We start from the raw sequence: 12538 nt of genomic DNA on the forward strand, positions 1-12538 counted from the left end.
TTTACTGGCTTAAACTGGCCATATCAGTAAGAAAGGGTACTCTTCAGGTGCCGCTGCGGAAAAAAAAACCTTTAAATGCCATGTGCATAATCTTGTGGGAGAAGAGGGTTAACGTGGAGGCCCAAAGAGATTCCACACTGATGGCTATTAATGCCACCAGAGGCCAGAAAGGACCACTGGGGATTAATCAATGGCTCAGCTCCAGACTGACCCTCAGTATCATGGGGCTCCAAGTACTGCTCGGTAAGACGTTAAGCCTTTCACACACCACTGACACACCTAAGGCTTGCTAATCAGTAGGATTTAGTTACCAATACAAATAAAAAGAGAAATAAAGAGCTTTGTGAGGTTTTTTTATCTTCTTGTGGGCATCTGCTTTTCTCCTTCTCAGGCGCTTGGGAAAGCTAGGCGGAGAAAGCTAAAATCAGAGGGTAGAAACAAACGTCTCTCTTCATTTAAGTAAATACAAGTCTTGTCTGAAAGAATTAATTTGTCAATTCCTTGCCTTGCTATTTAACATGGGCTTTCCCAAAGGTCTATAAAGAGCCATTCTGCCTTCATCTGAAGGTTGTGGCAGCAGCTTAGGGAACAGGTGAGAATGTTTCTAGCTAGATGAGCCTGCCAGGGATATCCCGCAAGAAGGGCGTGTGTGTGTGTGTGTGTGTGTGAGTGTGTGTGTGAGTGTGTTTGTGTGTGTGCGCGCGCGCACGTATGCTTAACATTTGGTGAAAAGCAGCCTTTTTTCTTTAGGTTTCTAGAGCAAGAGGGTGAAGAGAAATTATATAGAGCAGATTGCTCAAAAAATCATTATGTATAACTAAACAAAACAGATTAAACCATAAGCTCTTTGAATGAATTATGTATGTATTCTTTTAATTCTCTTGCTCAGGATCTGCTGCAATTGGACATATAGTAGGTATTCCATTGACACATTTTATTAGTTATGTAAAGGTAATAAGGAACACAGAATTCTGAGAATAGGGCTTAAGTTAAATAGAGGGCCCACTGATGCCTCAAGCACCTCAAGTATATATAGCCTCATTCAATTAGCAGCCATTGTGATCACAGCATAATCTAAACCAGTAGGGGATGGAGTGGGGCTGGTAGTCCTCAATGCATATATTCCACTTATTTAAACAGAAAAAAAACCAGGAAATGGTGTCAGAGATATAAAATGTTATGTTAGATGTACTCCGAGCAAGGACACTTTGCAAAATTTTCAGGCTAGAACATGCTTAGTGATAAGCACGGGATCATGATGATAATCACACAGCTCATAAGAAATGTTATAGATATTTTTCACATAGAATTCTAAAAGCTGTGAGATCGGTCACAGTACTTTTAAGACTTTATCGCCGTGATGCTGATTCTCACTGTAACATTTTCTTATAATGACTTCTGTCTTTTCCTTTCTCAACTTAGTGGTTCCCTCTGAAGAATCTTATTACTTCTTCCTAAAATAGCCATTTTGATATATGTGGTTCTCCGAAACGCTTCCAAGTCAGGGAAGAAAGCAAGAACACTTTAAGTGCCAAGGAAATTAATTTTTAAAGCAGCAGAAATAAATAAAACAAGAATTAATATGAACATAGGCTTAAAATTCGAACACCTGGGGCGCCTGGGTGGCTCAGTCGGTTGAGCGTCCGACTTCAGCTCAGGTCACGATCTCGCGGTCCGTGGGTTCGAGCCCCGCATCAGGCTCTGGGCTGATGGCTCAGAGCCTGGAGCCTGCTTCCCATTCTGTGTCTCCCTCTCTCTCTGCCCCTCCCCCGTTCATGCTCTGTCTCTCTCTGTCTCAAAAATAAATAAACGTTAAAAAAAAATTTTTTTTTAAATAAAAAAAAAAAATTCGAACACCTGACCAAAGAAATCTATTCCCATAAAGATTGGATTTAGCAATTTTCTCTACTTACACACTCATTTCCTGTGTATTTTCAGCTGCAAAATAAAAGGTCTTGATTTGTGGATGGCTGATCTTAAAAGCACTTGAAGGGGGGAAAGCACAGAAACATTAAGAAAAAATTAGTGTAGTTGTCAATGGGTTTGAAATGAAATTAAATATAAATATGGTCAATTCATCTGCTTTCTTTGTAAATTCGCAAAAAATAATTTAATTACATTAAGTGCCCACTGTCTAACCTCTTTCATGTAGAGAGCAGAGAATTAATTTATCATGTTGAAATATCCAGAATAGGACTGAGTCTTGGCCAGCCCATAGTTTCTATTTAAAACATACGGGCATATTCTTTTATTTTTGATTGCTAACTGCTTTGCTATAAAGACAATAAATTAAAATTTACAGTCTTAGAAGTGTCACTTCAAAATACTCAGATCAACTCCTTAAAGCAAAATACTTAATTCAAATTCGATCAAATACATACAAGAATTTTATACATAATAATCAAGTATAGAACTTCTATACTGTGACAACACATCAAAAATCTTAACCCAAGCCACCGTCTTTGGGTAAAAGAAAAATATAAGGTATATTTTTCCAGTTTAAAAGAAAAGTATAAAACATTGGAGATCAGCAAACAATGAAATATATCCCCTTTACCATTAGACCGGAAGTCCTGCAGTAGAGGCCAGGGTTTTGGTAAATAACCAGTTCAGTCAAAACCACGAGAATCAACACGACCTCATGTATCACTGGATACGTGCAGCAAGACGAGACTGGCAGGGCTTAAAGCTAATAATTTTATTCATTTTCTTAGAAAAATCTAGTCAATTGCCACTACTTGTAAGATAGGTCAGTAGGGAAATGCTTTTTCTGATAAGACAGAAAAAGATGTCAAAGGTAGGATAAGGAATAAGAACAAGAAAAAGGTGAAGGGGGCACATTTGCAAAATGCATTGGGATGCTACCACGGAAAAAGCACGTGGACGGGAGCATGGTTAGCTGGTCTGAAGCCAGCTCTCCTGTGATTTCTAGGCAAGCCCTGACTCTGTGCTGTTCCCTTGTCAGCACAACAAGGACCATAAGCTGGTGACTTTCTTGGTTCCTGTCTGTTCTCAATCTTTTGGACTTAAATTATATTAGGGTACAATCCCAAAGTCGAAAATATCTCAGAGAATTCAAAATCCAGGATGCCCATGTGAAGAACTAAGAAAAAGAAACTGCTCTTGGGATCGTATCTGCAGCTCTGGCCAGTCCTGTTGATCTGATCATTCTCTTTAGAAAGACAAAATCTTGACATTTGATCTCCCAGCTAAACCTGGATGGGGGCTTGTTTTTCATTCCATCTCCAACACAGGTGTCAAAAACATGCCGTGCCAAAGCTCCATGGGGTTTTAAAATCCATCTGTTCCACAAAATGAAATTCCAGACAACAAGAGGTTAAAAGCTTAGACCACTGTTTAGGATGCCAACCCATGAAATTCAAAATTCTCAAGACATTGGGTGTTACCGTCACTAACTTCCAAGTCACCACATCACTCGAGAAATGAAAATTATTAAAGGAAGTTATTCCGGTTCAGAGTCTTATAGGAAATGACAGACAACTTACTGCTTTTTCTTGCATTCAGAAGCTCTCTCCACAGTGAAATCGGGCAGGTTGACAAATCCATCGGCCTTCTCTGCCTGAGAAAAACACATACAACAGATACGAATAAATGCATCAATCCTAGTAAGTTTATGGAGATCACATACATTGAATAGAGATCGTATAAATGCAAAGAAAGGCAATCAAAAGATACCTCCCTGAATCAGCACTGGACTTATCCAGATACATATTTTATGAGAGAAAGTAATATTCTCTTGGTAAGTCATTGCAAATTGTTCCACGAGAAGTAACATGATACAGTTTAGGTATGGCCAACGTATGGCATGCACAGGACCTCGCCCACCCCTTTCCCGTCTTCCTGGAAAATGCCAGCTAACCAGTCAGAGCTCCACTCCCTGCTGAGTTAGTAGGCATCCCAGTAAGCCAGTTCTCAAACTCCAGTAAGCCACAAGCACAGAAGGTAGAACGTAATTAGCATTCTAGCTTATGGGGGACAGAGGCCTGACTTGGGAGTTAGCAAACTGGGCTTCTTATCGTGGAGCTACGACTCACTGGTGGTTCTAAGACTTAAAGGAGCTCAGATAAATAAAACGCTTAACAGTTACTCAACAAACATTAGTTCCTCTCCCATGTCTATAGGCTGTTCCACAGAATTAAACCACAGAGCCATTCCTTGGAAAATCTCAGCTCGGTAATCCATTCTTAGGAGGCCTTTCTACAAAGGAAAGACTGCAGGAAAAAAAATGGCCCTTCTGAACATTGCCCGAATGTCACCTCCAAACACCAAAAATCGTATAGGACACATAATTATTGTTCCACCTCTCTGAGAATTTGTTCATCTCTATGAACAAACTGTAACAACAATAGGAAGCTAGACTGCTGGTCCCAGATGGATCCCACATCTTCTTCCATCTATGCTCATATCTCTGAGTACGGAAATACAGTCCACAAGATTAATTGTAAGTCAATCAGTGCTTATTGGCAGAGGAGTAAAAACTTGATCTTGAAAATCCAATCTTAAATTTAAAAATCCACTAGCTATTAACTTATTAGCACCATGGTTCCTCCCCCTTCATTTTATCATCCTGCACCTTTCCTTTATCTGCAACCAGAGTGCAGCTCCTGCTTTTCCTTCGGCAACATGAAACTGTGAAACATTTGAACCTCTGCCTATCCAACCTTCCCGCTCCTACAGGAGTTAATCTATCCAAACTCTCTGCTTGAAATGTTTTCATATAAGCCTCAAAACTCAATTCTAAAGGGAAATTCCTTCTTATCAAATGATGTATATATTTTTTCCATTCAGATTATCTCTTGTTTTTAATGCTTATTTATTTATTTCTGAGAGAGACAGAGTGATGAAGGGGCGGACAGAGAGGGAGACAGAATCCCAAGCAGGCTCCGGGCTGTCTGCGCAGAGCCCAACACGGGGCTCGAACTCACAAACCATGAGATCATGACCTGAGCCAAAACCAAGTCAGAAGCTTCACTGACTGAGCTACCCAGGCACCCCTCAACTTACTGATCTCTTCATGAACTGTGTGCTTACCAGATGATGGTTTCACCAATCCTATCTCAAAAAGAATGCAAAGTACTTAAAAAACAGAGAGTGTAGATCAACTGTTTCTACAATCCACAACGCTTCCTGTGAACTCTCATCAGCATTATATAAAAGTATGATTTTGGAAAATTGTTAGGCTCCAGCAATAAACATATATACGTGTTTATTGTGTGTGTGTGTGTGTGTGTATGTATATATACATAGATATATATATGTATATATCTATGTATATATACGTATACGTATATACATACATGTCCTCCACAGAAACATTACTCACAGTAGCCAGAAGACAGAAACAGTCCCATCGACAGAGGAAGAAACAAACCGCAGTATAGCCACAGAATGGAATACTACGCAACTGTAAAGCCCTGATACATGCCACACACAAAGCATCACACGTTATACGATTCCGTTTACATGAAATATCCAGAATCGATAAATCCAGAGACAAAACACAGATGAGTGGTTGCCAGGGGCTGGAGAAAGTGGAGAATAGAGAGAAACTGCTTAATGGGTACGGGTTTTCCTTTCGGTGGGTTGAAAACGTTCGCAACTAGACAGAGGTGGGGGTTGTGCAATATCTTCAATGCACCTAATGCCACTGAATGCCTCATTTTAAAATGGATCCTCTTATGTGAACTTCACCTCAATTTAAAAACCATAACCTACATTAGGCGGAAGTATTTCCATGCCGATTTCTATAATGGCTTTAGAAAGAAAACCACCTGCATTCTCCATTTGTTTCTATTTCCTCCCCTCATTCACTTCTACACCCACTGTTCCCCAGAAGCTAGAGGTGCATGAACCCCCGGTGACTTTCATGCCGATAAGTCCCATCAAACTTTCGTGGTCCTCACTCAACTGAACTCTAGTAATTGATCCTAAAGCTCACAGTTTCCCTCTAGAAATGCCTCATTTCTTGCTCTTCTGACAACATATTCCTGCTGCTCCCCTTCTCCTCCAACTCTCTGTGCTCGCTTTCCTGAGGTCCTTTTCTCCTGCCTGTGTCTTAAATGGCAGTGTTCCCCAGACTTGTGACCACAAACCTAATCCCTTCTCGTTCCAGTACCCTCTGTGGGGGCACCACAGATACCACCAAGACTGCACGTACCCCCATGGTACACACACATTCAAAATCTATACCTCAAGGGGCGCCTGGCTGGATCAGTCGGTAGAGCATGCGACTGTTAATCTCAGGGTCATGAGTTCAAGCCCCACACTGGGGGTGGAACCTACTTAAAATAAAATTTTAAACAATTCCAAATCAAAATCTATATGTCAAACTGGGATTTAATCCTGAGCTCCACTCCCAGAGATCCAACTGCCTAGCATAACTGTCCACACACAGGCTCCCGATTATAGACTGAACATTTGTATCCGCCAACCCCAAATTCTAATTTTGAAGCCCTAAGCCCCAGTGTAACGGCATTTGGAGGTGGGGGCCTTTGGGTTTTAAATGAAGTCTTGAGGATAAGTACCCCCATGATGAGATTAAGCCCTTATAAAAAGAGGAAGAGACCAGAGCCCCCCCCCCCTCCAAGTAAGGTTACAGCAAACAAAGCAGGCATCTACAATCCAGAAAGAAGGCCCTCACCAGACACAGAGCCTATCAGCACCTTGATCTTAGACTTCCCAGCCTCAGAACCATGGGGAGTAAATGACTGCTGTTTAAGCCACCCGTTGAAGGCATTGTGTCATAGCCATACAAACTAAGACACTCCCAAGAGTGACAAATCCAACACCAAACTTATCACTTTATGCCACAAAACACCTGGTCCTCTTTCTCCTGTGTTCTCTACCTCACTGGATGATACCACTTTCCATCCTGATGTCAAAAAGGGAAATGGGGGACACATCGTGGATCCCCTTCTCAGCCTGTGTGCAAGTCATCACTGAGATGTACCACCTCACCGCTGCCTCTGTCCCAGCTCTTCTGTGCCTGCATCACCTCGCTCCTTCCTCCGCTCACCACCAATTCTCACCTCACTTACCGCGAAGTCTCGCAAACCACCCTCCCTCCCTCCGCTTCTATCCTTTCCCCTCATTTGGTGTCCAAATCACAGTCACAGCAAGTCTTGACTTGCTGTCACTCCTCTCATTAAAGTCCTGCACAGTTCCCAGTGGCTCTTAGACAAAGTCCGAGTGCCTCAGCAAGAGGAGGAGAGACCGTCATGATCAAGGCCTGCTTAATGACACAATTTCATCTCCTCCAATGTCCCTGGCCCCTGACTCCACCAAATTAAACAAACAATTCAAACAAAGAACCATACTTCCATTTGAGCTGAATTAGAATTGGCCTCCAATTTATGGCATTGTTATTCTCTAGGCAATTTATTTTCGGCACAAAGAGCCCATCTTAGATAATAATACAAAGTCAATCAACGAAAACCAAAATATATATGTGTGTGTGTGTGTGTGTGTGTGTGTATACATATATATATATATATATATAGTAATACTGTAATATATATATTGTAATAAATACTGTAATATGTGTGTGTGTGTATATATATATGTGTGTATATATATATATATATATATATATATAGTAAATTTTCAATTAGGTGGATTTTTTTTCCTGCACAACTGAAATGGCTTAGTCCTTCAGCTAAGACCGAAATGAATTTGAGTAAAAGATACCTTTGTGTTTCCTCAGTAAGTCCTTCATTAGCAAAAGCAGCTTTCCATTGTACTGAAGACACTCAAGCTGTATTCAAAAATCACAGATAACTGTGTCAGAAACTGCCTTTGCTTATTTGACTTGCAAAAATGCCTTAAAAATGACAATCACTTTGGGAAAATCCTAAAGGAATGACAGTTTTCTCCTCTTCCTCCTTCTTCTCCTCCTACCCCTTCACATCCCTTGTTCCTTGTTACATTAACCAAAATAACTGTCTCGAACGTATCCTTCCTCCTCAATAACGCCTAACTTTCCAAAAAGTTACTTGAAAGTTCTGCATCGGTACCTGCAATTTTCCCTCTGTGTCCGAACGTAATAAAATCTTCTCTTGCCAGAGCCATCAAATCATCCTCTGGCCATTGTGCAACCTTGCCTCACCAAGTGTATCTTAAATTCTGGAGTGAGACAAGGCTTTTCAATTTCTGGTCTGCTGTTCAACAATCTCAAAGGCGTTCTTCCTCACATGTGAGTCCATCCACGTTCCCAGCAACTCTGATCTTGTTCATCCCAGTGGGATCTCATCTGTAGGTGCTGTATGAGGCAGCATTACACACACAGTTTTATGAAATCTGTTCATGTTACGCATTCATTTATCCAACAAATATTTAAGTACCTTCTTTGGGTCAGGTACTGTGGCAGAGATTTAGGATATATCCGTGGATGAAACAGACAGAGATCTCTACCCTTGAGGGGAAAAGAGACAGTAGTTCAACAAATAAACACATAACCCATTGCAGGCAATAACTGCAGTGGAAAAAAGAAGAGTTGATCAGAGCAAAGGGGTTCCGGCTGTAAGCAGGACAGGCTACCCTTCTGCTTTAAGACTTAAATCCCTTCCAAGCTCACTCCCCTGGATACAGCACCACAAATCAATTCAGCTCTGACCTTCTCCAAAACCTTTCCCTGTTCCTCTAAGCCTAGAATTGGTACTCTCCTCTTTGTGCCAAGGGTAGGCTTTACTTCCAGACTTCTCTTACTGTAGTTAGTTATCCGGTTAGATCTCTGTTTCTCCCGTAGACTATGAGCATCTCGAAGGAAATAATCTTGTCATTTATTGTCGTATCATTAATACTCAGGACAACATTGGCATTCAATACATGTGAAAGGAAGGAAGGAAGGAAGGAAGGAAGGAAGGAAGGAAGGAAGGAAGAAAGAAAGGATCACTCTCTTTTTCATCTGGCAATTAAAAAAGTGCTAAAATGAGATGCAGAAGACACTTTGGAAAACTGTTCAGCAATTTCTAAAAAACACAAACATATAATTACCATCGTACCCAGCAATTCCATTCCCAGGTATCTACACAAGAGAATTGAAAGCTTATGCCCACGCAAAGATTTGCATGCAAATATTTATAGCTGCATTATTCCCACAAGCCAGAAACTGGAAACAATTTAAATACCTACCAACTGGTAAATAGTGTGGTATGTTCATACAATGGAATATTGTTTAGTGAACTATCAACGTGCGCTGAAACATGGATGAAACTTGAAAACATTGTGCTGAGTGAAAGCCAGATACAAGAAGTCACATATTACTGTATGATTCCTCTATATTAACTGTAGAGAAAAGGTAACCTATGGAGTCAGCAAGGAAAATAGCGGGCTTGCCTGGAGTTGGGGGTGGAAACGAAGATTAACTGTAAGTGGGCATGAAGGATTTGATGGATATCATGAAAACCGTTTAAAACTGATCCTTATAGTGGCTTCATCACTCGGTGCACTTACCAAAAATTACCGGATTGTAAATTTTAATAGGGTGAATTTTATGATTTGTAGAATATATTCCAATAGAACTTTAAAATATATTTTAAATATATAAGATCCAGGGGCATCTGGGTGGGTCAGTCAGTTAAGCATCCAACTGTGGCTCAGGTCACGGTCTCACCGTTCATGGGTTCCAGCCCCGTATTGGGCTCTGTGCTAACAGAGCCTGGAGCCTGTTTTGGATTCTGTGTCTCCCTCTCCCTCTGCCCCTCCCCTGCTTGCACTCTGTCTCTTTTTCTCTCTCTCAAAAATAAACATTAAAAGAAAATTAAAGCATATATATACATATATATGTATATATATACACATACATATATATACATATATATGTATATATATACACATACATATATATACATATATATGTATATATATACACATACATATATATACATATATATGTATATATATACACATACATATATATACATATATATGTATATATACATACATATATATACATATATATGTATATATACACATACATATATATACATATATATACATACATACACATACATATACATATATATACATATATATACATATACATACATATACATATATATATATATATACACACACACACATATATGTATGTGTATATATGATTCAAAGAAAGCTTGGGAAAATATAAAACCTCTTTGGTTATCAGTAAGACTTGAAAGAATGTAAAATATGAGGTCTCAGATGCTCCCACTGGTGACTCAATATGACTTGTTCAAATTTGAGACACAATTGGTTTAATATTTCCTGCATTCTGTGGTTTAAACTAAACCGTGGCTTCCATTTTGGACTACAGGAATTTTAGAGACAAAGATATTTTATACAGAATTTGCCACACTTCAGACATATTTTTGAAAGTTAAGTAAAATACGACATCAAGTTTTAATATTTAAATGCAAACATCAGTGTCCATTCCCAGCGATAATGTTTGGCTTTCATTCTACAAATACGTTGCAAAATACAAAAAATTATTTTATAAGTATCTACATATATCTGAAAGGTACAAAGGTAGACCTAGAAAAATAAGACTGATATATATATATTCCAAAGACTAAGTAGGCTAAAGAAGACAAAACCAGAAACAAAGGATATGTGTGATATAGGAAATTGTTACATATTTCATAGTTAAAAATAAAAAGTATAATTATCTCTCTATTCTCAGTGGAATCATAGTTCTCTGATTCTAAGAAACCTGATTTTTTTATACTTCAAATAATGCTGAAATCAAGAGGCATTTTAGAATCATTATATATTTTTAGTGCTGCATTTTCCCCCAAAACCTGATATTAAATATATTGTAGGTCTTAAAATGAATAGAATTTTAAATTTGAGGGGAAAATAGTTTAAAAACCAAAATATAGATTTCTTTGTAAGACACCTTTCTGTGTACATGTGAATATGGATTTAACATTCTTGCAATTACATGAAATAAACATAGTGAGGGGGTTGCCTGGGTGGCTCAGTCAGTTAAGCATTTGACTCTTGATTTCGGCTCAGGTCATGATCTCAGGGTTGTTAGATCGAGCCCCATCTCAGGGTTTAAGATTAAGATTAATGTTTAAGATTCTCTCTCTCCCTTTCCCTCTGCCCCTCCCTGCTTCCCAGACCCCCAATAAACAAACAAACGTAAGTGAGATTACCCAATGAATACCAGAATCAGGAGAAGCTGCAAAAACTCCATTTTCTCCAGATAAACTTGTGGTTTGCTCAGTTCTGCCGAGAAACCCCCAACATGCTGGAAACAGGCAGGGTCTAAGCTCTAAGCAGAGCCATCCTTTCTCATATGATCTTAAACACCTGTTACTAAGTCCTCACAGATCACACACACTTGTGACCCCTACAGAAATCTGAATTATATTCTCTGAAATACAAACTTATATGGAAGAAAAGAGAATGTACAATCAATGGGGAAAACTCTAGTTTTACAGAGAACAATCATTCTCATACATGGTGCAGAATGGAACCCAATGGAAGGAAACTGGGCAGTAACTAGCAAAAATGCATTTGCCCTTTGACCCAGAAATCCAACTTCTAGGACCTGTCCTAAATATAAATACGTGTAATAACATGTGCATTGCAACATTATTTGCCATAGCAAAAGAATCCAAATGTGCAGCATCAGCAGACCATTGAATAAACTACGGCATCCACATGCAGCGAGTAACTATAAAACACGGCATATATACATATAGAGTAACCTCCCAGGCACAGTAAGAGAAAAATAAGATACAGGACAGTAGATATAATATGCAAATTATATGTACAAAAAGAGATCGGATATGCCTCTGCACACATACTTGGTTGTATTTGTAAAGGAGACCATGGGGGAAATGCAAACATAAAAGAAAGGAGAAAAGAGGGTAGAGAAATAGGAACGGGAACAAGATTTATCTGTTTGTAATTTGTTTTACAATCTTGACTTTGGAATGAAGTCAATGATTTACATTTTCCAAAAACTAAAAAAAAAAAAAGAAGCAATCCATAAAATTAAAAACAAATAGAAGCAAATGAACGTAACTGGTTACGACATGGCGATGTCGCCCCACACAAGTCATAACTACTCCCAGAGACCTTACAGCACAGAATTTTGACTGTACGTCGTTGGTGGAATACAGGCCAAGGACTTTTAGGAGCAACATCGTTATTTTTTTAGACAGTTTTAGTAGTTTTTTACGGCTTTCCTCCCCACAGAAAAGAATTGCAAGCAACCTAAAGGCTCCCTCGTTGTCTGCCTGCCTGTGCTACAGGCCAGGATGCTGCTTTGTTCTGATAAGCAACTCATCTCCCTCTTCCTTTCAGAAAAGGAAATGCGTGTACATTCTGCAAATATACCTGGACCTGCGGGCAGACAGCTGAGCTTATTAGCACTGGGCCGTGACAAGCCCTGCAAGGAAGCAAGAAAAAATGATGTTTGCCTTTGTTTTGTCTTCCTCTCTCCTAGATTATCAGAAGCAGGCCTGACAGTGATAAGGCCTAAAATCCGTTAAGAAACATGATAAACTTGAGAAACATCTAACAATAG

At 39.4% G+C, this 12538-nt stretch overlaps 1 protein-coding gene across 12 annotated transcripts in view; it reads right to left on the reverse strand.

Moving 5' to 3' along the window:
• IPCEF1 (interaction protein for cytohesin exchange factors 1) overlaps positions 1–12538 on the reverse strand; it is a 185324-nt gene that overhangs the window by 44802 nt on the left and 127984 nt on the right. For all 12 annotated transcript variants that reach the window (XM_015544308.2, XM_042987362.1, XM_042987368.1 and 9 more), the window contains 2 exons: positions 3507–3580; positions 1914–1985 (listed from right to left, as the gene is read on the reverse strand). In XM_015544308.2, the coding sequence (XP_015399794.2) occupies positions 1914–1985; positions 3507–3580 (146 nt within the window). The remainder of the gene's footprint in view (positions 1–1913; positions 1986–3506; positions 3581–12538) is intronic.

Source organism: Panthera tigris, chromosome B2 (genome assembly GCF_018350195.1).
Source record: "Panthera tigris isolate Pti1 chromosome B2, P.tigris_Pti1_mat1.1, whole genome shotgun sequence".
Taxonomy (NCBI): domain Eukaryota; kingdom Metazoa; phylum Chordata; class Mammalia; order Carnivora; family Felidae; genus Panthera; species Panthera tigris.